Source organism: Podarcis raffonei, chromosome 16, assembly GCF_027172205.1.
Source record: "Podarcis raffonei isolate rPodRaf1 chromosome 16, rPodRaf1.pri, whole genome shotgun sequence".
NCBI lineage: Eukaryota > Metazoa > Chordata > Lepidosauria > Squamata > Lacertidae > Podarcis > Podarcis raffonei.
In genome coordinates, this window is record NC_070617.1 from 20,138,707 (window position 1) to 20,165,468 (window position 26,762).

General features: G+C 41.8%; 1 protein-coding gene across 1 annotated transcript in view; it reads left to right on the forward strand.

Annotated features, from left to right (window-relative positions):
* MED13L (mediator complex subunit 13L) overlaps positions 1–26,762 on the forward strand; it is a 172,510-nt gene that overhangs the window by 90,658 nt on the left and 55,090 nt on the right. The window contains exons 5-7 of the mRNA XM_053370243.1: positions 20,267–20,412; positions 24,426–24,617; positions 24,991–25,179. Of these exons, the coding sequence (XP_053226218.1) occupies positions 20,267–20,412; positions 24,426–24,617; positions 24,991–25,179 (527 nt within the window). The remainder of the gene's footprint in view (positions 1–20,266; positions 20,413–24,425; positions 24,618–24,990; positions 25,180–26,762) is intronic.

The window sequence follows — 26,762 nt, forward strand, 5'->3', positions numbered from 1 at the left end:
TGTTCATATTTATTGCATTAATACAATAACAGTTTATTAAACAGTTTTGTCACACCTGAATCAGCTACTTCAGTTCCAGTTCACATAGTAAAATGTAAATATTTATACCACGGTGCTGATTTGGCTCAGCTACACAGAAAAAGCCTGCAACAATTTAGCAAGTTGGAACACGAGGGAAAGAGAGCTAGGGTGACAACAAAAGGAAATGATATGTTGACTATAATGTAATGTTGAAAGATGATGAGAAAATATCTAGGTAAAACTGAGATGGGAGGTACCTAAGCTTTTCTTACCCAGAGATGCTGTTTGGTGAACCCTCCAGAGGACCACATGGCAACAGTGTATGCGCGGGACCAATGTGGACGTCACAAACTTTTTTACGTGCACTGTGCACATGCAATCCCCCCCCCCGATATGCAGACCACACAAACATAAGTGTACACATAGCTGCGTTACTGTGGAGGATTTGCTAGGTGGTGGGCTCTGAAGTGGGCCATCTTACCTACAAAAGGACCAGAAATATCATGTGATGGCCTCAGACCCTCCCTCCCATGGGTTCGCTTGCTGCGTGGTGCATTGCCCAGTATCCCTGGCAGTCTTGGCTCTGGAGAAAGGGAGCTTCAAGCCCAGCCAGCTGCTGCTCCTGGGTGCCAATTCTGCCTAGTTCTGGCAAAGGGAGAACTGTGAGAATAGGTCCTCCCTATGCAGTCTCACTTCCTCCTTCTGTTGCAATGTGGACCTTCCAGAGCACTTGGAAATTTCCATCTGTGGACTGGGTGATGATGCCGCCATTTGTATTATCCAAGTGCTAGCTGCAGAGATAGTGGAGGGGAGAAGGGAAACAGACTCTGTCCATCCCAAGCACTGTTGGCAATCTCCTCTCCGCTTGCTGACAACTCTTTCTACTGCCAGTTCTTGAAGGAAACTCACTGTATTACCCAAGCCCTGACACTCAAACCTCTTGAGTGATCTGGAGGGTGCACATTTTAGAGGGAGGAGGAAGGTGAAAGCAGTGCAGATTACCTGCTGAGACCCCCTGAACACATTGGACCCTTTCTAGGGTTAGATATATATATGTGGTTTGCTGTGGCAGATGACATGATAGTCTTTATGGCAGATATGACTAACTCTGCTGAAGAACTTAAGAGCCTTGCAAGATTATGGAAGGGTGATGGGGCTTAAAATGAATGTGACAAAAAGGGAACGACTAATGAACACATATAATGAGGAAATAGATAAGGAAAAGTTGGATACACATTTTTAAATGGTGCCCCCAAATAGGGTTTAAAAATCAATGGGAATTTAAAGAGTTGATGCAAAGATAATGATATAAATGTGAAGAAACAAGTCCAAGAAGATCTGGAATCTTGAGGGGGAAAAGTAACCACGCCATTATTATAACTAATAAATAAAATTAAAACAGTCTGCCAAGAATTGCATGTGTATTTCAAAACTTTTGGCCCCATGCTGGAAGAATGACAAAAATTAACAAGATTCTATTTGGCGAAGGGAAAAAGCAAGCGTGATGGAGGCCTCTGTTCCCACTGCACCTATGAGATGGTCTAAGTGATGTCTTTTTCTTTCTTTAACATTTTCAGCCTCTTAAGGTAAAGGGACCCCTGACCATTAGGTCCAGTCGTGACGGACTCTGGGGTTGCACGCTCATCTCGCTCTATAGGCCGAGGGAGCTGGCGTTTGTCAGCAGACAGCTTCCGGGTCATGTGGCAGCATGACTAAGCCGCTTCTGGTGAACCAGAGCAGCACACGGAAACGCCATTTACCTTCCTGCCGGAGCGGTACCTATTCCTCTACTTGCACTTTGACGTGCTTTCGAACTGCTAGGTTGGCAGGAGCAGGGACTGAGCAACGGTTAAAGCCACTTAAATACCACCTCTGTGACTGCGGTAGAAAAATTGTTTTAAAATGCACACTGGAACCAAACTGAATGTCATAACATGCATGCTGTTCCTAGGGTAAGGAGAGAAATATGGTTACTCCCATGTAACTTTGACCTAGGTGGGTGATTTAAAAAGAAAAGTTTTCAGAGTGTGAATAACACTTCATACAAACCATTTTATAGTATCAGTTCTTCAATGTAGCACAGGGTGCGAATGAGGGCAAAGACCGGCCCCCAAATCCTCAGCCAGCTGCTCTCATTATTCGTATGATCCAACTTCCTGAAATTTTATGGTCAGTAGAACCCTATGAATTTTCATCCCAGTTTTCATATATATATGTAATGCCAACATGCTTATGCAGCTGTTTGAAGCTTTGCTGACTGGTCAGTCATTTGAATGATAGTTTTATGCTTTGTTAAGCTGCCTGGATATTGCAATATATAAATGGTGGTATATAAATGCTTCTGTAAATAAACATTTTCTTATGGGGCTTAGTTTATAAATCAGTTAACCTGAACAGTTCATTAATTTACATAAATATGTAGACAAGAAGAAAGTAGTTCTAAAGAAGAGAGCACACTTGGTGGCATCATTATTATTATTATTATTATTATTATTATTATTATTATTATTATCCTTCCTCAACATATGTAGTTCAGAGACCCGCAACATCGTTGGAAGTTGGATTTGCTGATAGGCTGATGCTAGTGTTTCAGAAAGCCTCAGCATAGAAGAGTGGTGCTTGCCATTTTAATAAATAATGCTATTAAAAAATGTTTCTCAAATTTAAAAACCAGTAGCCCAGTTTTTGGGGGACACACTTGGAGTAGATCAAAATGTCCTGTCCCTTGCTTTTTAGGTTAAGGTTGGGTGAGGGGATGCTTTAACCATACAATGACAATGAGACTATCTGAAACTACTCTGCAGTGTACAGAAGTCCAGTAGTTTTTTCCTTTCTTCCATTCAGATGTTTATTTTCACAGTCCAAGGTTGTGGTTTTTTGTTTTTTGTTTTAACTTTCTGCAGCCCTAAACCAGCAGTTGACCTCTAGCCTGCCTGCTGCTTCCAGCTCTTAAAGAGAGGCTATAGGATCCTAGATAAAAACCTCACAATTATTAGGTGGAGCAGGAAGAAGTCATAATTTTACTCCTTCTCACAGTAGACTAATTTAAATTAATGGATGTGACTAAACTAAGTATTAATTTGAGTGGGTCTACTCTAACCTTGTATCTATTTGCGTGTGTGTGTGTGTGTGTGTGTGTGTTTTAATGGTGTGTGGTTAACAGAAACCTCCAAATAATTTAGTATGAAGATAAATTGTCTAGCTTTTCCACAATAATAATGATAATTACTGTGAAGCTTATGTGGCTTTTAAAGCAACAAATTCAACATGTATTCATAATTTCTTAGTCATTAAGATGCAGTCTATTTTTATCTTGATTACCAGAGCAGATCACACCCGACTTCACTGTATCAAGAATAATTTCTGCAAGGATAACGCACAAAAATGAATTCAATTGTAAAGACCCTCTCCTTCCAAAAAACAAAAACAACAAACAAATAAACCCCACCTTGCATTAATTGTTCAGAGCTTCAGAAAGTTGGTGGGTTGCAGAGGCTGTTTGACCTAGCAGTTCAGCCTACCAGAACTTCTCCCTTCAAAGAAAATATTCAAACAAAAGAATGCACTCTGAGATTAATTTTTAAAAGCCCTGAACTGCTTTATCCATTTCTTTCAGACCTTGGGAGCCTTTGATACTTTCGTGTACTATTTTATTTGTTAATAAGGCTGACTACCTTAGTTTGGTAGTTTTGGTAAGAGTTCTGGATGGTTCTAGGTTGGCAGGATTTCCTCCCTCTCTGCCACCCCAGTACTTACATGGAAGAAAGCAATATGCTTCTGAATCTGAATGTACTGTCCTCAAAATATCACAAGTTTGCTCACTCCCCTTATTAAAATGTTGCAGCATTGTTACCATTTGACAGACCTCTTGTGCAATGTGTGTGTACAAGCAAAATTGTATTTGGTGGTTCTCTGGACATGCTGAGCTTCTTTCATTCGTAGACAGAACCCAGTACATGGTTTGTGAGGGTACAGGAGGCAGCCAATGCCTGGATGGGAGACTGCCAGGAGACTTCCACATATGCCGCTGTGAGTTCTATAATGGAAAAGGGTGGGGTATAAAGGTATCAAAATAATCAAATAAACAAAATAATGTAGGATTTCAAATTGGCAGTCGGGGGGGAGGGGGAGGTGATGGCTGTGAAGACTTCTCACAGGAGCATATCAGTTTCTATAACTGTTTGTAAACACCCCAAAGGTTTGTGTGAATTTTGCATTAGGATTAGTTACAGGTATGCAGCTGTGTTGGTCTGCCGTAGTCGAAACAAAACAAAACAAAACAAATAAAAACAAATAAAAAAATTCCTTCCAGTAACTCCTTACTGGAAGGAATTTTTATTTATTTATTTTTATTTATATATTTTATTTTGTTTGCATTAGGATTGTAATCCTTGATATGTATTATAAAATCTGCATATACATATTCTGATCCTGGAGCTCCAACATATACCTAGGGATCCTGCATGTCCAAGAACTGCTCTATTTCCTTTATGCATAGGGCAGATTTGCAAAGGCTGTAGGGCATGAGTAGGGCAGTATTTTGATTATGTTTATATTGCACTGTTTGGAGAAGTGTCTAAATGGTGCCATGAGACAGAGGTGGAATAATGTCCCTAGGGAAGTTGACATTCTTCCTCTGTTGGAGACATTTCAGAAGACTGTAAACTGTTATGCAAAGAGGTGACCACTGCAAAACCTCTGATCTGTCCTGTAAGCCTGCATTTCCATGTCTTTGTGTGTTGCTTGGTATGGCTAGAAAACTGACCAGTGGTATATATGCTAGCTAGTATTAGTAGTCTGAGGTCAGAGATCCTGCAAATCTGTCAGTGTGGGAATTATGGCTACACTGCAGTAATTAATACACTGCCAGCTGTTGGGAGTTTAATCGCCAACTTTATTTGGATGGCTGATGATTCCCACCAGCAAACAGGGGGACAGTCTGTAACAGCAGCTCATGGCATAGTGTTGACCTCAAAACTTCAACAATTTTGTTTCTGCCTATGGCTGAAATTTCGCTGCACTGCTAATATTCACGGTGTTTTCTTTCCAATAAAATTGTTTGAACTGGCAGTGCTCCTGAGTCAGCAGCGCACTCCAATCTGTGCCAAGACACTGAATGTTCTGTCAACCCCCCCTCTTTGGGATTTACTTGAGGATTTTAGGCACCTACAGAACGGCAGGGTTCAGTCGTTGTTGCTTTTGGCATGTCTGACCGTAGATGATGATAAATGAGCAAAGAATGCAAATCTGCTTTCATGAAAAATGGGGTTTTGCACACCCTAAATCAGTCCAAATTTGAGTGATTTGGTAACAGTGGACTACTTCTGGCTTGTGAATTCTTCACGAGTAAAATTTCCTTGTAATTTGTTTTTCCTGAAAATACTTCCTTTTGTGTTCGATGTTCAATTTATGTAGGAGTGCTGTTTTTTTATTCTCCTTCTATTGTGCCTAGGACATGATGTGTTTTCTAATAACAAATGAGAGAGTAAACCAGGCAGCGGGACTTCACCAAGAGAAGTTCCTGGGGATTGTTCTCACTGCTTCTATTATACATAATATTATCCTAGCACAATGAAGCTTTGAAAGATTTTGGGTGTAGGCTTTAGCTTTTATGTCATTCTATTAATCAAGCTGTTTCCCCCTATCCTATGTCTCTGTGTGCATAAGTAATTGGATCTATTTTAGCTCAATTATCCTGAATCCTTAGGAGTGTTGATAGTTTTGTTTACTTGTTCTCAGGTGGTGGCGGGGATGAATTAGAAGTTCTAGTTTTGAGGAATACACTTTATAATTCTTTCTGGTTCTCTGGTTCTTATCTTTTGGAAGCCAGCTCTATAGAAAGCACATCCCCGTTACACTGTAAACCTGGAGTGCCTGAACTGGCTAATTCTTGCCTTTCATGTGCTTCTTGCACTTCTGTGTGATGCGATGCTATTCTTCAGGGTCCTGTGTATGAGTAATGTGAGTACATGGATGGGACCAATTGCATGTCGCTCTCCCATGGAATTAATTGGGGTTCCAGTTCCATGGGAAGGACCCAACAGGATCCTGTTCCCCCGCTCCCAAGTTGTGTTACTAACATGTGCAGTCCTACAGAGAGTGAAATTGCAGGAAATGAAAGTAGATCCTACTTGCTGGAGCATATTTAAATGCCTTAATGGCAGCACCTCTCATGGCTGGAGACAAGAGTGTTGAATAGTAAACTATTAACTATGACTGACCATGAATGTACCAACAAAACCTTTACAGGGAATTATTAGGTTAATCGTACCCATTCCTCCAAATATTTTTTAATTCCCTGCAAGGAGAAGATATGACCTCCCTTTCTTCCTTGTGAGAAAAAGGGGAGATGGACACAGTTGACATAATGGCATATCCTGGGAAATAGGGGAGGACTGGTTAGTGCGTAAGCAGGGCTGGATGAATTCCAGATTGTTGTGGCCTGGTCTCCTAAACATTTGTTGCCACCTAGACATTTAAATATTTTTCATGCCTGGGTACAACAACAGCAGCAACAGCAGCAGCAGCAACAACAACAGCTGGAATGTGCTTCATTTCAAAGCTGTAAAAAGAAATTACGCTTTAAAAATGAATAAGGGGTGGAATAGCAAACTTGATGAATATTCTTAATGGGGGAAATTGGTGAGTTCAAGTCACTGACATACCTCAGTGAACGCTAGGAAGAGGTAGGACTAACCTGGAGATGTGTGTCTAGAAGAAAGCCTATGTATGGTATTATTGGTTTAACTTTATGCTTTGTTTTTGATATATTGTATTGATTATATTTTAAATTGATGAATAACATTAATTGGCTATATAATTTTGGCTCTGCTTGCTTTGATGATGACCAGTCAGAGTAAACTTGAAGATCTGTTAATTCTGAAGAGGCCTCAGGGATAGAAATCTAAGCAGTAAGGTTTGAATTGGTATGCTAAATGGTACTATCAGTGGAATATAATATGCCTGTCATTGAATAAATTTTTATTCTTCTTATCAAAATGCTTTGTTTATTGCACCTTTTGTTTAAGTAAATGGATTGCATCTTAATTGACGAATAAAGCCAGTGCTCTGTAATTAAATTATCTTTACTTGTTTGTGTAACCTGGCAAGTGAATTGAAGTACTTGTTAGAAATAACTTCAAATTAAACAATAGATTGTCAGAAACAAAGGAATTAGATGACTCCAAGAACAATGTCTTTAATTTTTTTTAGTGTTTCTCAATCTTGAGTCCCCAGATGTTTCTGGCCTACAACTCCCATGATCCCTAGCTCACAGGACCAGTGGTCAGAGATGATGGGAGTTGTAGGCCAAAAACATCTGGGGACCCGAGGTTGAAAAAGGCTTAGCTGGATGTTTCAGATATGATTGATAATCTTTTAAGACATAACTGCATGCCTCCATTTTAAGCACACCATCTGAAATTCAGTGCCTGTTTCCCAGTTAATGCTTCTAGTTAGTGACAAATTCTAGATGAGAATGTGTGTTTCAGCAAAGAATTCTGATAGCTTATTAAAGACCTGGTAGTTACAGCCATTGTACTACTGTTGAAGGCTATTGAACCTATAGACTGTGGTAATGAGCCAATGGAAAACTGAATAGAATATGTACTGTCTAATCTGTTAAGGATGTGGGATTCTTACAGTTACTGAGTCCAAGCTTTTCTCTCTTGGAAATCAGTACTTACCGGTAATAGCGTAATGGTGGAGTGGAGTTCAACATAGTGTTAAGGTGAATGTTCCATCAGCGCAAGGCTTTCTTCTTGTGCAAGCCCCCTGAATCTGTTCTGGGCTTCCCCCAACCCCCTGGGGAGGACATGGGCAGAGGAGAAAAGGCCCCTTGTGCAAGAGTAAAAGCTGATAGGACTGTGAATATGAATAAAGCTTTGAAATTTGGGGGGAGAAAGGTATTTTTAGGTTTGGTGACTTGGGATATCACACAGCATATTCAAAGCTTAAAAGATTTCCTTTAAAAGAGGAAATCCCCTCCTGCTCCAGTTCCAGGTTCTATCCTGTGCAAAGGAACAGAGTGCATGAGCATGAAGAGAGGCAATGGAATTTGAGAAGTTAATAATAAAAAATAGCAGACACATATTTGCAAAGAAAGTATCAGCTGCTTTCCAAATCGGATACAGAGCCTGGACAAGTTAAATATTATATAAAGAAACACATTCAAAACATAGAAGATAATATTCCAGTGGACGTCTGAGAAAATGTATGGAGGAGTACACATAGTTTTTCCTTTGAATGTGGCAATAAGAGGAACTGCTATAAGAGAGATGGCATGTCGCCTCTGCAGTAATGCATGAAATCAATATAAAAAACTACCTACCCCTAATGTGGAGGTGCCAGAAGAAGAAAGCACATATTTTCCACAGGTAGGAGTGTGAGGTATCTCCCTCTACCAGAGAGGGAGAGAGAACTATTAATTAAGAAGGATTTTAGGATATGAGATTCCTCTGCATCTGATGTTGTTCTTACTGAATTCTGTGAAACACTTGGTGAGGCAGAAGCATAAAGAGCTGACTTCTTAGAAGCTGACAGCAGCTGGAATTTTTAAAGTGATGTATCTTTATTTTTGGTTATGCAAACCCATTTTAAACCATAGTTTTGGATTCTGATCTGCTGGTCAAGCGCAAGCCACAGTTTATCATCTCAGTGCAGAACTTGCACCTAACCATAGTTATGTAAGTTTAACTAAGATTTGGTATGTGTGAAATGCTTTGAAAGTTTATGTAGCTGGTTTCTTATAACTGTAGATAGTCAAAACTAACCACAGTTCAGGTCTGGACAAAATGGCAAACTGAGATTAAAGCTGAGATTAATGTGTCTGCTCTCCTTGCATCCATGCTGAAGGAGAAGAGGAGAAGCAGGGAGCACCTGAGCCCAAGGTTCAGGCATGTAATAATAAAGTATTGCTTATTTTTACATCCAGAATAGGAACTATGGCATGAGCTTATAGGCAAAAATCTAAACTGGACAGAAATGGATTGTCAGTGTATTTCAGCTGTTTATATTTATTATTCCAATGAATTAATTGCTACTGTTCAGTTTTAGGATGGTGTAATGTGGTTTTAATTGAATTCCTTATAAGCATGGTGATGATTATGTTAAGAATTTCTTTTCTAAAAATACTTTACATAGGGGGTGAGTGCACAGGGAGTGGGGCACCTGTGCCTTGAAAGGCAGCTTACAAATTAATTAAATAAAATATGGTGAGGTTTGTCATGTTTCTATAGAATGAAATCCAACATAGGATATTTCTGCCAGTTATTTCTACTGAATGGTTGGCAGACTTGTGATTCAATCTGTTGCATTGGCGTTGCACATAGTGCTATTCCTTGCTCTGGCCTAGCTCTGGATATGTGGCATTCATAGTACATATTTATAGGTGTGAGAAGGCTGGGAGTATTGCTTTGCAAGAGCTTCAACTAGATAAAAAGATAAACACAGTCTAAAGCACAGTTGTTAGGTTGTAAGGCTGTGGTCAGGGTGTGTCCTTTTAAAACAATGTGCAGTGCTTAGCATCGCTGGCTTCCTTAAAAGAAGCAACTATAAAAATAAAAACGGCTTCCAGCATGAGGAGTACTGAGAAACTTTCTGTGATGAATGCTGAGTGACGTCTTGCTAAGGAGCCTGTAATGGAGATCTCCCTCATTAGAAGTGAACCATTAGTAGCCACAGTTAAGACAAAATTATGTTTAATGTTTCCATTGAAACTATGGGACTAACATGTATGGAACTTTGATTGTGTCACATGTGTTGCTTACCACATTTACTATTGGTTGCTTCTGATCATTTTAATATTGATTTGGTGTGTGTTTATACTCTGAACAATTGTGAGAGCTGGTTTGAGCCTTTGACTGAATTAATCTAGTTTTTAATCATTTGAGCATTTTCTAGAGAGTAAAATATATGGATGCCATTAACGGTATCCTATATGTTTGGAATGAGCTGCCCTAACACAAAGCTTCTGTAACTGTTACCATTACACTGCGTAGAAAATGAGCTGTGGAAATAACTGCAAATTCCTAGAAGTCTGCATCATTTGAGATTTTTCTAGCCCTGTAAATAACCTTTACTGCCATTCTAAAGGGAAAGGCCTGCAGGGAATGGAGAAGTGATGCATTTTTACAAGTAATGTATTTGAATCCCATTCAACTGAATTGACAGTAGCAGCCTGTTGTTACAGAAAAGAAATGTATCGCTACAATGCTAACCATTTTTCTGTCTGCTTCAGATGCTTTTTTAAAAAAATAAAAATAAAAAAGGCTCTATTAATATGGAGAAACTATGGTTACCAGCTTCATATGGAGAGTGAAATCAAGCTACTCAGATATCACAGGGTGGAGAGATTAAAGAAGTAGGACATAAAGCTGAAACATGGGAGCAATGAGGAGCAGGCAGCTCTGCCCTGAAGAAAACCACTACTGTTATCATAGAGGTGAACCTTTCTTCTGTACTCAGATACTGAACAGAAACCTGTGAGTCCCTATTGTGTGACCCTGTCAGATAGTTCCTTAATTCATTCTGTGTCAGTAACACAGTTTTTGCAGCTTACAGTAAAATAGATACTAGCATTCAGTTACAGTGAGTGTCTGTTTTCGGACTCCATGACAAACCATAGGTTGCCACAGTGCCTTTTCAGCTGTGGCTCCCTCCTTATGGAATGTTGTCCTCACATGCCTGCCACCATCACTGGCTACTTTTAGCCACTGGACGAAAAATACTTCTTTTCATCCATCCTTTTGGCCTTTAGCTTGGAGAGTTTTAGAAACTGTGCTCTCTGTTAGTGGGTGGGATTTGTTAGACTGCTTTTTATGTATATCGGTCTTTTCAGCTTTTTTTTGTTTTGTTTTGCTTTGGTTTGAATTTTTGTATTACATTATATTACAAGTCTCTTTGAGTTTACATTTAAAACAGTGTCTTAACAGGTCCAATAAATAATATAAATGCTAACTGTAGTATAGAACTTGGTTTTAACTGATGGAGTTAGTATCCAGGCACCATGGTTTAGAGCTCCCTGCCTGTTTTCATTTTCTGTCTTCCCAACACTTCTATATCTTCCTTTCCTGTTCCTATTTCTTAATAGTATTTAGATACCAGTGTTCAAGTCAGTTTCCATCAATATAAAGCAATCAAATCAGTAAAAGTACTGTGAGAAGCAGACTGAAGTATGTTACAGTGTTTAAGTGCCATTTGAAGGCCCATGTCTGGCACTAAGAATCTATTGGGCATGGGTACCAGGTGAGTTTTCCTGGCTGTTCCTCTGGCCACCATGTGAGATTTCCACCCTGAGAAGCTACAGTGACTTGGTTTACCACGTAGGGCAGTGGTTAGTACCTCCCGACACCAAGTGAGGTTAAACAGCCCAGTTGCATCATCACTGATAATTAAGTGTTTAGAGAGCATGCTTGTAAGCATTTGGAAGAACTGATCTTGGCCGCTATGAAATGGTTTGTGTTACAGTGGGAACATGGATCTGTGTTTGAGCTGGCAAGCTCTGGTGTGGAGCTTGAAGCCTCTCCTTTGCATTGCCTTGGTGTCTGATGACAGCCCACTTTGGAACCCAAACTGCTAGCTGATCCCTTTCTCCTTTGCTTGTGAATGGAGATAGCAAGAGAGTTGGAGATAAAATCAGTGAGAACAGACTATCAAGAGTCAAGCAAATTAGTTCTAGCATGCTAGTCCTGGCAAGAATGCATACAAAGTGTCAAGATAATGGGTTCATAACATTATCTAAATGCTTCCTGTGTTATCTAAACACTTTTCTGCATTGTGAATTTGTTATCTCAACACTCTGGATGCTAGTGAAGAAACAGGCCAATTTATATTCATAGGGAGGATCTTGGTGTTTGAATCTTATGGCTTCTGAAAGTTCTTGTACAGTTGCAAAATTTATTTGTAGGGTTGCAATTGATTACCTGGTCTGTTGGTTTTTTAACTGGTGGGTTAGCATGTGCAAATGGGTCCTGCCTTGATAGAAGATGAATTTAATCACTGGTACTACCACACTACTGGAGGGAGGGTGTGGGGCATTGTCACTTAAGATTTTTATTTATGAGTAGGGGAAAGAAAAGCAAAGAGCAAAAGGAGGAACTGTAGCTCTGTAGCAGACTGCATGGTTCAATGCCTGGCATCTTAGGAGAGAAAAGAAAAGGATCAAGTACCAGGTGATTGGATAAATCTCTGCCAGAGACTCCAGAGTGCTGCTGCTAGTTAGGCTAGATCAGTGCGGTCCAACTTTTCATACCAAATGGGGCACCGATGTACTTTGACATGGAACCAGCGGGCTGCACACTGCCTTGTTGTCGGGGCGAGCGGGGGGAAGAGTGGGGAGCAAGGCCAAAACTTGATGTCTCTCCCCCCCCCCCGCCTTCTCAGAGCTGCCTCAGCAAGGTGCTGGGCTTTGGAAAGGAGGCGTGAGAGCTCTAAGAACCTGCCAGAGCCCTCACACCTCCTTACCAAAGCCAGGCTGTGCAAGGACTGGGCAGGGTGTCAAACGTTGCTGAGGGCTGCCCAAAAAGGCCTTGAGGGCCAAACGCTGGACCACCCTGGGGTAGGTGGACTGATAGCCTGTCTAGTGTAAGGCAACTTTCCTGCATTGCTTATGAGAAAGATGGGTATTTATGGTCAACCATTTATAAGTAAGTCCTAAATTGCAGTTGAAGAAGGGTCTGGTATTTGCAAAGGGGCTTCTGATGTGACTTAGAATCCTGCAGAATATTCTGTATTCTGGAGCATGTAAGTCATGCATCTGAAGGAGAATGTTATTTTTTTATCTAATCATTCCCATTTCTTTTAAATAGTCTAAATGCTAGGAGAACTGAATATGAGTAAGCTGCAAGGCACAGGGTTATCCTCAAGAAGAACTTTATTTAATGTATGCTTTTAATATTGTCCATAGCAAACATGGAACTCTGTACTCTGACTGCTGTGTGTAGTGATCCTGTTTGCACCTCATATTTACAAAGGCGAGTATTCAGGGGCTATGAGCCATCTTAGTTTACCTTCTGGAGTTTTTCCTCCTAAAACAAGAAATCATCACAGTTAAATCATGTGCATGAAATTGTCTTGCCAGTTTTCCCTGCTTGTTTTCCAGCCTTGTAAGCTCTAGTCTGGAAAAGTGCCTGCCAGTATAAATGAGTCTTTTTAAGGTGCCAGGGGACTCTTTGTGTTGTTTCACCTGTGTAATTGTTTTGGTAAGAACATCTTCATAACATCTGAAGGATAATGTAGAGAAAGCACTGGAATGCTCTTCTATAAATACACAAATTTGAATACAAGAGTAGAACATGATTGGAGACATCTATCAGATAGCACAATCTGTTTTCCTTAAGCTGAGATAAAAATAGCTTTTGAAAAGGAGTGTTAATGTCGGAAAGAAAGGGCTATTCTGATTTGAATTTATATGTTCTTTGGCAGAGGTCTCCTCGTGCTAGAAATCCTAAAAGTGGGAAACATCAAAGTATATTTTAAAGCCTTAGTTGCATATGCTTTTTCTTCTTGAACCCTGGAGATTGAGAATCGGTGCAGCAGTCAGAATACGCCCCCCCCCCCCGGTCTCCTGCCAGCTGTATTATTTATTAAAAGTAGTGTAAGGTTCTAAATGGTACAGCAAGGTGTGTATCTGGTGAAATGGATTTGCAGAAGCTTTCCAAATGAAGACATTATCCAGAATCCTCATTTGAACATAGAGGGATGTCTTTCCAAGCTGTGCTGCCTGAGAGACTTGAGGTGAGGCTTGGGGTCCCTTCCAACGTTACAATTCCATGATTCTATGTTGTGGAATAGTGCCATTCCATAAGAATTTCAGAATTGTTACTGCTGTGCTTATGACTGAGGAATAATTTGAAATTGCTTATTCGTCATGGAGCCATAGTTAGGTACAGGGACGCGGGTGGCGCTGTGGGTAAAAGCCTCAGTGCCTAGGACTTGCCGATCGAAAGGTCGGCGGTTCGAATCCCCGCGGCGGGGTGCGCTCCCGTTGCTCGGTCCCAGCGCCTGCCAACCTAGCAGTTCGAAAGCACCCCCGGGTGCAAGTAGATAAATAGGGACCGCTTACTGGCGGGAAGGTAAACGGCGTTTCCGTGTGCTGTGCTGGCTCGCCAGATGCAGCTTTGTCACGCTAGCCACGTAACCCGGAAGTGTCTCCGGACAGCGCTGGCCCCTGGCCTCTTAAGTGAGATGGGCGCACAACCCTAGAGTCGGACACGACTGGCCCGTACGGGCAGGGGTACCTTTACCTTTTTAATGGGTCAAGTCTGCTTTAAAAAATAAAAATAAAATCTTAAATGGTGATGTTGCAGCTTTTGAGTTTCTCCTTCCAGCCCTGTGACTTTATCTTTTTTGAGGGTGAGTGAGTGATGTTTCACTTTGAGAGGAATAATGTCTTACAGTTTGATATGGCTGCACAGGACTATATATACTGACACAACGTTTTATTTTATTTAAGAAGACTGAACACTGGTATGTTGATAAAGTGTGTTGCTGAAGAATGTAATCAAAAAGATATGGAACAGGGTGGGGGTCCCTTGATCTGCATGGTTTTAAGTTTAAACTTGGATTAGGGAGTCTGGCCCAGTTTGGATGCTCGGAGCTCAGTTCAGTTTTTGCCTGCCCATGCAGCCAAACCTGAAAGTTTCTAATAAACCATATTTTTCTGGTTTGTCTGAACTATAGTTGCCAGCTGTGTGTGTGTGTGTGTGTGTGTGTGTGAGTGAGAGAGAGAGAGAGAGAGAGAGAGAGAGAGAGAGAGAGAGAGAGAGATGAACAGTATGTTAAACATGTTTAATATCCTGGCCTCTTCAGTAGTTCATAACTATAGTTTCCCAGGTTGGGCAAAATGGGAAACTATGGCTAATTCGAAGCTTCGTGGTTTGATAGCTTGATGAGCAAAGGAGCTGCATGTGCAGGGAAATGGCGTATGTGTATCTCAGTTTATTAAGTCCAGATATGATCATCTGATTCAGCCAGTGTGTCCTCATCTTTATTTCCATGCTAAGCACTGCAAGGGAGCCCTCTGGAGGAAGGCCAGGGGAGCTGCCACTGTAACATATGATTGGCTCATCAAATAAATTCTAGTTGAGGCAATGTGTGTTGAAACCAACCGCAGACATGCTGCAGCTATTCATAAGCAGGTTACTACTGGAGGTGCATACACCTTGAAGTGGAACACACACCTTTCTGCTTCCTTGTCTGTCATTCATGCATTTCTAAGCTACACTGAATGTGCTTCTGAATGAATCTTACAGGATATTTTATGTAGTTTACCATTTCATTGTGTGAATTCAGCCCTGAGGCTGGCTTTTACCATGATGCCCATGCAAAATAACTTTTTCTCTGCATGTATCTGTTTAAAACACTTATCTCACCTAAAAGACCCACAAAGTGGCTTACAGCAACCATTAAAACACAACTTTGCATAAATACAAAGCAGAAGCATAACACCACTGCAACAGAGATAGATAAAACCTATCAGAGTAGCAGGTGTAAATTTCTGAGCAAAATTCCTGGTGAAGATATGTTGTTGGTGGTGATGATGATTTTCACAATTCACCTGAAGGTCAGCAAAATGGAGCCAGGTGAGTCTCTCTAGGGAAGGATTTTCAGAAACACAGTGCACTCTGAGTATTCTCTGTTGTTGCTCCATCTCTCTTTGGTATATTCCTCTCCCTGTAGCTCTCTAATGCCTTCAGTATGACTGAAGACGGTGTATACTTCCACTCAAGGAGCAATGGGTTTCTGTTCAACCTGGCATGTCTCTGTACCAAGACAAAAGTGTGGTAGGTTGTTATCTGTGAGATGTTGTTTGCAGATGACACAAAAAACCCGGAAGTAAGTGTTCGGGTTTGCAAACTTTTTCCAGAAGTCGAAGGTGCTCCGTTTTGAGTGTTACGCTTCCAATTTGAGTGTTACACTTCCGTTTTGAGTGTTACACTGAGGTCTGTCTGTTTTTGCTATTTATTTTGAGTTTTTGTTTTTGCGGCTCTTTTTGTTTTGTTTTTGTGACTGTATGGAACCCAGTTCAGCTACTGATTGATTGATAGTGTTACTGCAGTACATTGTTTATTGCTTTCATTTTATGGATCAATGGTTTCGTTAGATAGTAAAACTCATGTTAAATTGCTGTTTTAGGGGTTGTTTTTGGAACGGTTTAATCCATTTTGCATTACTTTCTGTGGGAAAGCATGCCTTGGTTTTGGAACGCTTTGGTTTTGGAACAGACTTCCAGAACGGATTAAGTTTGAGAAGCAAGGTACCACTGTACGTGCTGTGTCAGGAAGATTTTGGGCATCACGTGGCTGGATAGAGTCTCAAACAGAAATGTGCTCATCCAAGCCCACATTTCCAGTATGTTTGCAGTTCTGTCTCAGTGGCCTATACTGGCTTGGTCATGTATGCAGAAGGGAAGATAGCAGGATCCCAAGGGTGTGCTTTACGGAGAGCTAGCTTCAAGCACCAGGCCTGTTGGCAGACCAGCTTTGTGTTATAAAGTTATCTGCAAACGTGGCATGAAAGTGGGAAACGTTAGCCCCACCATGTGGGAATCCGTGCAACCTTCCAACAGTTTGACTTCACCTCTGATGGCACACTCCTTTCTGAGTGTTCTAGGTCTCCAGGAACATAAAGTGTTATACTTCATATGCTTTCAGTTTTAGGGTGGATTTAGATGTTATAAATAACATCCAAACAGAAAGTGGATGTGTGGAGTCACGCCCACTTCTATTGTTTTGCTTCTTCTGATAAGGGAACTTGCACATCTTGAGCCTCAGTATTTTCTCATGAGAAAAACTTGGCTTCATCCACATTTTGTGCACTATGCATGCTTGCACACCTCTGTCCCGTCCCTCCTTCTCAACTTTCCCCCCACCCCAATGCCTTAACTTTCTCTTGTAGGGGAGTTGCTCCAGCCCTATGATCATTTTGTTTGCTCTGTTCTGAACTTTTTCTAGCTCTACAAAATCTTTCTTTGAGGTGAGGCAACTAGAGCTGTACACAGTATTTTTTACAGCTGCTGCATCACTCACCATTTCACACTCCATTAGAGTATATCTGAAATAAGGTTGGGTTTTTTTGGTTGTTTTTTTTTTTTACGTCAGTCTGCATCACTTCCACTTGCTTGCATTGAATTGCATTTGCCAATTTGCTGCCCACTCACCCATTTTGGAGAAATCCCTTTGGATCTCTTCACAACCCCCACCCCCACCCCACCCAGTGTTCTAATCATTGCAAACCTGGTTACCTCACTTCCCACCCTAACTCTAGAAAAAGCAGAAGTGCAATCTGATTCTTTTATAAATAATGGTTGTCCACAAAATAGCACTGGAGACTATCTGTCTTTTTATTTATCTCTGTTGGAGTAATGATAGTATGATGCCTTTAGAGTTCTGTAATCAGAGTATAGGAGGGCAGGTTGGCAATCACGCTGGGCTCCAATGGATTTGACAGTATTTCTTTATCTCGCAAGCTTAAGAACTGTTGACATAAACAACGAACAAAGCAAACAATTCACAAGATCAAAATCAAACCACTGCTGATTATTTGACAGCATTAGATTTCTTGAATCAGGAAATTAATGTCAGTTAATGGTTGCTAGATGAATAGCAGTTTCTGTCAAAACTCTTTTTCTGTCCATGCCCCCCCCCCGCATTCTCATATTTGTCCTTCCTTCCTTCCTCTCTCCCTTTTTTTTCTTTCTCTTCTCCCTCAGGTCTCGTTTCAGATTCTTCTCTACTCTGCTACTTTCGTCAGCCTTTCTTTCTCCACTCCTTCTCTCTTTGACATCCCTGTCTCTTTTCTCTTTTTTCTCCCTGTCCCCCTTCTCTCGCCTTTTGCGCAGCTTGCATACCGAGGCTCTAGAGAAGAGGCAAAGCAAAAATGTAACACACTCTTTATATAGGTTGCATTGTACCTACACACATGCAGGTCAGCTGCCATGGAAAGGCTCTAATCTGCTACTTCACATGGCAGGCAGCAGCAGCCCCTCCTCACAAACTGACCTGCTGGGGACCCGGCAGAGGGTCCCATCCTTCCTCAAAGTGGATCTCCTTTTGTAGAATAGCTGCAGACATGTAGCTTGCTCTCTGAAGAACGTCCCTTCAGATTTGCTTGAGAGAAGGAGAACACCAGCCTTTCACAGAGGCAGAGTTCAGGCTTCCTTCACAACGAAGTGAACAGGCCTGCAACTAAGGGCTTCAGTTCCTCCTCCTACAGTTCTGTACTGTTTCCTGCCAGTGGATTTGCACCAGAGGTAAACAAGCCTTCAGGCTCCTGTTTGATATACCAGGCATGTGAGTATCAGGCTACAAATAATTCAGTGTCGCTGAACTTCAAGCTCGATGGGGCTCTGTTTTTAGTATTGTAAACTCCATTCATTGGAATAATACAGTATATTATACACCAGGGATAGTAAAGGTCAGTAGAGTTTAATTATTGTTTGGCTGCAATATCTGAACTGGGTCATATTGAAAGTAGGCATCACTAACTAAACTTTACCATTGTCCAGTCGTAAGTCATAAATACACTATGCTTGCAGTTCTGAGACATTAAACCATTCAACATTTTTTGGGGTAGGTTAAAAAATATTGGCCTGGTCAAAAAGACTTTTTGAGCAAATCTTTCCTCCTTTAGTGATAGGATAATGTGTGGAAGCTTTAGTTTTACAATAAGGGTCAGCTGGTTAAACGGCTGCAGTGATTTGAAGAGTGGTCCACTAAATTATCCCAGTTGTTTGTTTTCTTTCATTCAAGCGTACTTGTGGGTTGGCTTGGGCAGTGCTTTTCTCTTAGAGCTGGGCTCTGTGCCAAAGGAAGCAACAAGGATCAAAGGCACGGTCATGAGTGATTCAACAGAAATCAGCTGATCCCAACTCTCTTTCACTTTGGGAAACTTTGCCCAGAAGCAACTTTTCTTTTACAACTGAGCAATGCCACACTTCCCCTTTAGCTAAGAGTGCAGGGAACCCACCCTTCTGCTATTCTCAGAGGCAGAGTTGTGAGGCAGTGCCATTTCCTCTCCACCTGCATATAAAGCCAATTACGTTGCCTTCTGGGAAACGCTGGGGTGTCCTAGTGTTTCCCTCACACTGCCTTTATTCACTTGGCAGCCATTGTGTGGAAGACCCAGGAGTATCGTCTTCTCTTTGGGAGCTAAGTAGTTTCAATGGGAGCTAGAATAAAGTAGAAGAGGGCTAGCTAGTGTTACTGAGTGATGAATAACATCTAAAACATCTAAAATACCCAGTATGGCAAAGGTATCTTTGAGTTTTCTAGTGACTGTTGGGATTGTTCAGCAGTTGTTGGCTGAACAATACAGAAATGATCAGAGCTGCATGTTCTAGGTACCTGGCTTAGGGTGCTCGATAGCCCAACAAGCATCTTGTCCCTCCAGCCAGTAGTGAAGCAGACAAAATCTGGTGCCTTAGCATATGCTAGCAACATTCTCCCTGTGGTACCAGAGCAGCCCTGTTTCCGTTCAACAACTAAGTTGAAGAGATTTGTTCTGAAAACTACTATTGTTGCTGGAAGTTAATGAAATGCATGCTTCATAGCCAGGGTTGAGCTGACCGTGCTCTTAGAAGAGAGAGAGAGAGAGAGCAAGATCAGAAGAATCTTTATTTGCATTAGCCACTAGCCATAGCAATAAAATAAAATGTACTAAAGATAGAGGTAAAATACATTTTGGAGGTTTACATCAATAATCAAATAATAGATCTTATTCTGATTGCCCTCGCTAAAAACCTTGCAGTTTTTGCTGTCACCCGATCAACTTGATCTGCTAGAAGAAAGGAAGTTAGAAGTTAACTCAACTCTTTAAAAATGCACTTATTTTAATGGGGCACGTGCTCCCTGTTTTGCAACATGCCTTTTTTGTGAAGGGATTTGATTGTGGTTAAGGCAGTAAAACCTTGTTCATGTTCTTTATTGTGATTTGTTTTGAGGCATGAGCTTTAGTTTGCAGCAGCTCCATCTCTCGTGTGAAGTCTTGTGAAGACTGAATGTATGATGTCTTGATCAGCATACAGGCTCCTTTTCGCTACATGCTTCTCTGCTTTTTCAGCAGGGAAGGGCTTGATGTTTCTGCCACTTACGTTGGAGATGAAAGTGTGTTCACACCCATGCAAGCACCATGTGTTGTAGTTTCTGTTCCAGCAAGATCCATAGAATCTCTGTTGCCATTCTCTGAAGCATTGATCCCAGGCTTAAACGACCTTTTGTCATGTTTCCCTCTTCTCGCTTCCTTTCAGTGAGCATTTGTCCTGCGCCTTCACATTCTTCCTTCATGGGGAGTGCAATGTGTGTACAAGTGTGGAGATCGTCCAGCACCAACCAATATATCTGATCAGCGAGGAGCATCTCCACATGGCTCAGTCTTCCCCTATGCCATTCCAAGGTAGGTGTCCTATGTGCGTGTCTGCTTGTCATCTGGAGTAACTTTTTTCAAATAAGTTTTACTAAATTTTCAAAAAAATAATAATAATCACATAGACATTCCAATACATAATAATTTTTCTTTTCTTTTATTGACTTCCCATTCCATTTTCCATGGTGTTTTTTCCTCTCCCCCTTGCTGCACCCCATCTCCCCTCTCTTATATCACTGGACGTGGGTGGCGCTGTGGTCTAAACCACTGAGCCTCTTAGGCTTGCTGATCAGAAGGTCGGTGATTCGAATCCCCGCGATGGGGTGAGCTCCCATTGCTCTGTCCCAGCTCTTGCCAACCTAGCAGTTCAAAAGCATGCCAGTGCAAGTAGATAAATAGGTACCACTGCTGCAGGAAGGTAAACAGCGTTTTCGTGTGCTCGGGTTTCTGTCATGGTGCTCAATTGTGCCAGAAGCGGTTTAGTCATGCTGGCCACATGACCCAGAAAGCTGTCTGTGGACAAACACTGGCTCTGTTGGTCTGAAAGCGAGATGAGCGCTACAACCCCATAGTCGCCTTTGACTGGACTCAACTGTCCAGGGGTCCTTTACTTTTGACCTTTTACCTCATATCATAACAAGAATGCAACAATCTCTAATTCCTTCTGTTGCTCATAGTTCAAATCCTGCTCACACAAATTCATCATTTCTTTAAATAGTCTGAAAAAGGCTTCTATTTTTCCATGAAGCAATCATTGTTAAGTTCACTTATTTTAACTGTTAGCTTTGTTGATTCAGCATAGTCCATCACTTGTGTAAAACCTTATCCTGGCTTAATGTAAATGCACGGGCTCTCTGGGGGGAGAATGCAACCATTTTGCCCCTCCTCCCTTTACTCTGCTGCTGTGGTGCACTAACCTTAGGATATCTTCCAAACCCTGGCTCACTGTTTAGCTCTGCTTCACAAATCATGGGTTGTATGCCATTGTTACAAACCTTGGTTTCCTCTTGTGGTTAATCTGGAGAGAGTTAAACCCTGAGCCTATGTTTAGGTGACATGGTGCATGTAGCACAGTAGCAGAATGACAGGAGGAGGAACAAAGCAGCCACAAACCCTCCTGGAGCCTGGATGCTTACATGTAAATGCTAAACCATGATTTGGCATAGCATGATAGGCAAACTAGGCTAATTGATTGAATGATAAGAATAGTGCACTGGTTTTTGAGCACATGACCTGTATTTATAAACCCTTCCTAGAACTTTAGCTTGGTGACAGACAGCGCTAAAGCTCAGTAGCTGCTGTAAGAAACTAGTCCTTTTAAGCCTCAGCTCTGATGGGCCCCTGTATGTGAGTATTGATATTAACGAAAGGTCCCCCTTCTTCATTTTAATAGATGTCTTGAGTACCTTCTGTGCTATTCACTGTTGGATGACTCCACCTTCAGTGTGTTCCTTTCCTTTCCCACCTTCAAATATCTGCTTTAATTGGACTTAATGTGAGCTTTTAATTTGCCACATGGTGGACTTTCGTAAATTGGTGATTTAAATTACCCTCACCCTCCAGGTTTAAATGAAGTTTTCTATTTGTTAATTAATATATTTCCTGAAGAGGTGTGTGCGCTAATTGGTTGTTGTAACAATTAACAAATATCGGTCTGAAACTAAGTAGAACATTTTTACTATCTAGGAGTAAATCCATGTCTTCTGGCCATGCAGCTTGCATCCTTTTGCACTAAAGGATTATATCTGCCTAGCGAGACAAAGGAGTCAATTGTGAAATAATGAATTTCTGTTTGACTGTTTCTGTACAGACACTTTAAGCAGGATCACTTAATTCAAGATGAGGGCCATAGTCCAGCAGAGTTAAACGTGCTTAAGCATTGCCTACCTAATAGCAAAGGGCTAGTAATTATTGTTTGCACCATTTTTTTTCCTAATGAAAATGAATGCACATGTCCAAGCTCTTCGTTAGGCAATTTTAAATATTCTTAATTTGCTACAAAATGATTGTTTTCAAAAAGAGGTGTTCAATATAATTGATGCAGTGGCATTTCTTTTACCTCTTCGTTTACCTTTTTTGCTGTAGAGTATAAAGTTCAGCAGCTGTTAGTCCTCGAGGCTCCTATATGAATAAAATTGTTTACAGAGCTGAATGCCTTGCTTTGCTGGATAGTGGGATGTCAGCAATGTGTCTGGTGCTGTACAAACTGCAAAACATTTTTAAAAGTTGTTGCCTGAAAACCATTCATAGGTGATAAGTTTACAAATGGGGTTGAATAAACAGGGAAGCAAGGAAGAGAGAGAGAAATTAAAAGTATATTTAAAATGACAAGGAATGCTTCTGAAATGATTGAATAAGTTTGCGGGGGGGGGGGAGGAATTTATAGAACAGCTAGAAGGAAAAAGGTTTTCAGAAGAGTATTGAAACTAGAAGTGGAGGATGCATTGTACATTGCCTCGAGCTCCTCGAAGGAAAGGCAGGATAAAAATGTAGCATGTAAATAAATATTTTCTGCCTTGGGTTCCATGGCAGCACAGAGGTCAGATGTTAATGTAACTAAATAAACAAATTAAACTTATAAAGGAAGCCTCAGCAAGAGAACTGGGATATGGAGATGTTTTAAAAATGGGGGCATTCTAGAATGAATAAAAGAGATCAGAGATGAAGAATGAAGGCTGTAGAAGTGGACAGGCCAGGAAATGAGGGAGGAGACATCCAATTAGCATGCAATTAATTAATTAGTATGTGATTTGCATGAAAGGCTAGTTGCCAAGCTACAGCTGGAGGACGGATCGTCCTTACTCTATAATCTTCTTACTCCAGAGTTATCCCCAGATTTAAATCCTTAAACTCAGTGGCCTTAAAAACATCAAATGATCTTAAATAATGACACTTGAGGAGGAAAACACTTAATTAATTTGAGCTGCGTCTTCTTTACTATCATATTTTTAAATCTCTCTGCTTTCCACAGCTGAGAGGACAAGATGCTCTGAGAGTCTCAATGCTGCACAGAGTACTTTGAGGTCCTTAACAGAACATTCTTTGGCCAGGTTTGCAAGGTTTAGGAGCCAATTTTAAATTGAATTGACAACAATATATATACATTTGGCCAGAATTAAAACATGCTTTTTCCCCACAACCCCCCAGCCAAAATACTTCTAATTTGTGTGTGTGTTTATGAGCTGTGTATAGTAAGAAGCTACTTATTAGGGCAACATTTTGGTTGTATTATTATTATTACCGGAATTTTCGCCCTATAGGACGCACTTTTTCCCCTCCAAAAATGAAGGGGAAATGTGTGTGCGTCCTATGGGGCGAATGCAGGCTTTCGCTGAAGCCTGGAGAGCGAGAGGGGTCAGTGCGCACCGATCCCTCTCGCTCTCCAGGCTTCAGGAAGCTCTGCGCAACCCTTGGGAGACCGGCGCGACTTCACACCAGTCTCCCAAGGGTTGCACAGAGCTGCCTGCAGTCCCGGGCTTCGCGCAGCTCTGCGCAACCCTAGGGAGCCCGGCGTGAAGTCGCGCCGGTCTCCCGAGGGTTGCGCAGAGCTGCCTGCATTCTGAAGCCTGGGGCGCGCTGAAGAGCGCGTCCGGGCTTCGCGCAGTTCTCCGCAAGCCTGGGGACACCGGCATGAATTACCGCTGGGCTCCCTAGGCTTGCGGATAGCAGGCTGTTCTGGGTGCTGGGGTAGGGGGAAGCTCGGGCTTCCCCCGTGCAGCCCCGCGCCTGGGGGGGAAATAAAATAAAACTAGGTGCGTCCTATGGGGCGGGGCGCCCTATGGGGCGAAAAATACGTTGTTGTTGTTGTTGTTGTTGTTGTTGTTGTTGTTGTTGTTGTTGTTGTTGTTGTTGTTGTTGTTGTTATACCACCCTTCATCCATAGATCCCAGGGCAGTTCACAGTTCCTGGAAAGTAAGCCCCATGGAATAGTGGGGCTGACTTCAGAGTAAATTTGTTTAGGCTATTGCAATGTGTGCTGGGGCCTGAGGTGAGGCTGTATGCTGAACTATCTTTTTGTTTTCTTTCCCCCCTTGTTTTATCAGTGCTGATAAGCCCTTATGGCTTAAGTGGTACATTAACGGGCCAAGCATACAAGATGTCAGACCCAGCAACCCGGAAGCTAATTGAGGAGTGGCAGTATTTTTACCCAATGGTGTTGAAGAAGAAAGAGAACTTGAAAGAGGAAGAACTGGGATATGATGACGATTTTCCGGTGGCAGTAGAAGTCATAGTTGGTAAGGTTCAATATTTTGCTCATATAGCTTTTCCCCTCCTGCGACCGCCATTCAAAAAGTTAAAAAACACAGCCCTGTTCAATATGTAGCAGTCTTTACTGTGGATCTGTTAATACTAAAGAATTTTGGAGATACTACTTGGCCCTAAGATTTGGTAGCTGCTTTGTCTTTTAGCTCACGATGATCTCAGACTATTGATCCATGCTGCCTATTAGTTACAAACGTGACCGTTTCAAAAAGATGATGTTTATGAATAATGGATTTTGGCTGTGTAGTTAAAATTTGTGTATCGAAGCAGAAACAATTTCGCTAAATCGGAAACGTTTAAAAGCATTCATAGCCTACTCTTGTCACTTCACTCCTGCCTTAACAGGTGGCGTCCGAATGGTATACCCTTCAGCTTTCGTTCTTATCTCGCAAAATGATATTCCTGTGTCACAGAACACTTCCACGCTAGGAGCCCACAACAGCATGACACAGCAGGGAGCTGGCAACGTGAAAGATCCCAGCAGTTGTGGAATGTTACTCACACCACCCACCTCTCCAGAGCAGACCGTCATAGGTAAGCGAGGAAGACACCTTACAGTTCTTTTAAAACCTTTATGTGTATTCTGCCTGTCTAGAAGAAGAACAGAAGCTCCTTGCCAATGTCAGTGATCGTTCTTGCAGTCTTCACCTTAATAAAGACCAGGCTGTACTCAGAAGTATTCTTCCTGCTCACATCAGATCCAGGATTCATAGCAGGTGACAGGGCCCAGACCAGGACAGCAGGGCAGCACCTGCCACACAGTTCTCCCCTTGTACACCTTGACTAGATGGCAGCTGGATTCCTCGTAGGAGGGTGCTGGATAGAGGTACCCTGCTTCCTTGCCAATGTCAGTGCTGGTTCTGGCTGTCTTGCCTTCCTTGGAAACTCTCTCTCCCTGCCTCAGCCGAGTCACTTTCAGGAGCAGAGCAGGAGACAGTGCCCTGGCCAGGAGGACAGTACAGCTCCTACCACACAGTTCTTTCCCTGAAACAGCTCGTGCTCAGTTCATATAAAAAGTGATTTAAAGTGGAGGGAGAGCTTGTTGGATCTTTCCTCTGTCTGCTATGTTTTGTGTTCATCCCCTCCTGCTATCTGTATTTCCCCTGGTGGGACTTTCTTCTAGCCCTTGGGGCAAACTAGATGTGGCACATCAACAGTAGTTGCAATGAGCACATCTCATTTTTAAATTTTAAACAGCTGTAGAGACGCCAACCAAGTTTGGGACCACCAGTGAACAGAAACATCACTTATAGTGTGAATAGCAGACTTTGGTGGGGGGCTGTCATTGGGACTGGGGTGGGAGGAGGTTTTCTAACACCATCAACACCACTGCACTCCCAGCACTGGGGAAAACCATAGCTCAGTGGTAGAGAACATACTTTGCATGCAAAAGGTTCTGGTGTCAGCCCCTGGCATCTCCAGGTTGTGATAGAAAAGAGCCTCGTCTGAAACTCTGGAGAACTGGGCCTGTCCATGTAGATAATGTGAAGCTAGATGGAGCAAAGGCTTGATTAAGTGTAAGGGGAAATTGCTTAGGTGGACAAGGTGCAAGTCAAATGTAGCAAGCAGTAGAAGAATTCAGACCTTGTCCCTGTATCTATTTTAAGTTTCCTCCCCTCCCCTAATCAGAGTTTGGCACTGACTTGCATTTGAATACATAGGTCTGTTACTACCATGCCTAGTTACACCTTCAGTAAAATTAATATTTTCAAAACACATGCTTCTTAATGCATAGTGATGGAACAAAATTTTGAGGAGTGCTATAAAATCTGAGCTCTGCAGCTTTCAGGAAACAGAAAGAGTTCCAGTCAGAGTCATAAAAATGTTGTCTTTATGTGTTAGTGAAACCTCAATCTAATATCCTCTGCTGTTCCTTGATGGTTGTTAAAGTGGCGTGTCTCTTTTAAATCAATGAAAGTACTTAACTTACTTTGGGTAAAGGCAAGGCATGTCCTTCAGCACTACACAGGTATATCCGGTTGTAATAATTTCCTTTCCTGCATGGCTGCCAATGTCCAAGGACATAAGCGGGTTCTAGTACTGGGCACACACTGTAGGCAGATCTGCTTTGTGTTGATGCAATTAATTATAGCGAGTATTACTCTTCTCGCTGAAAA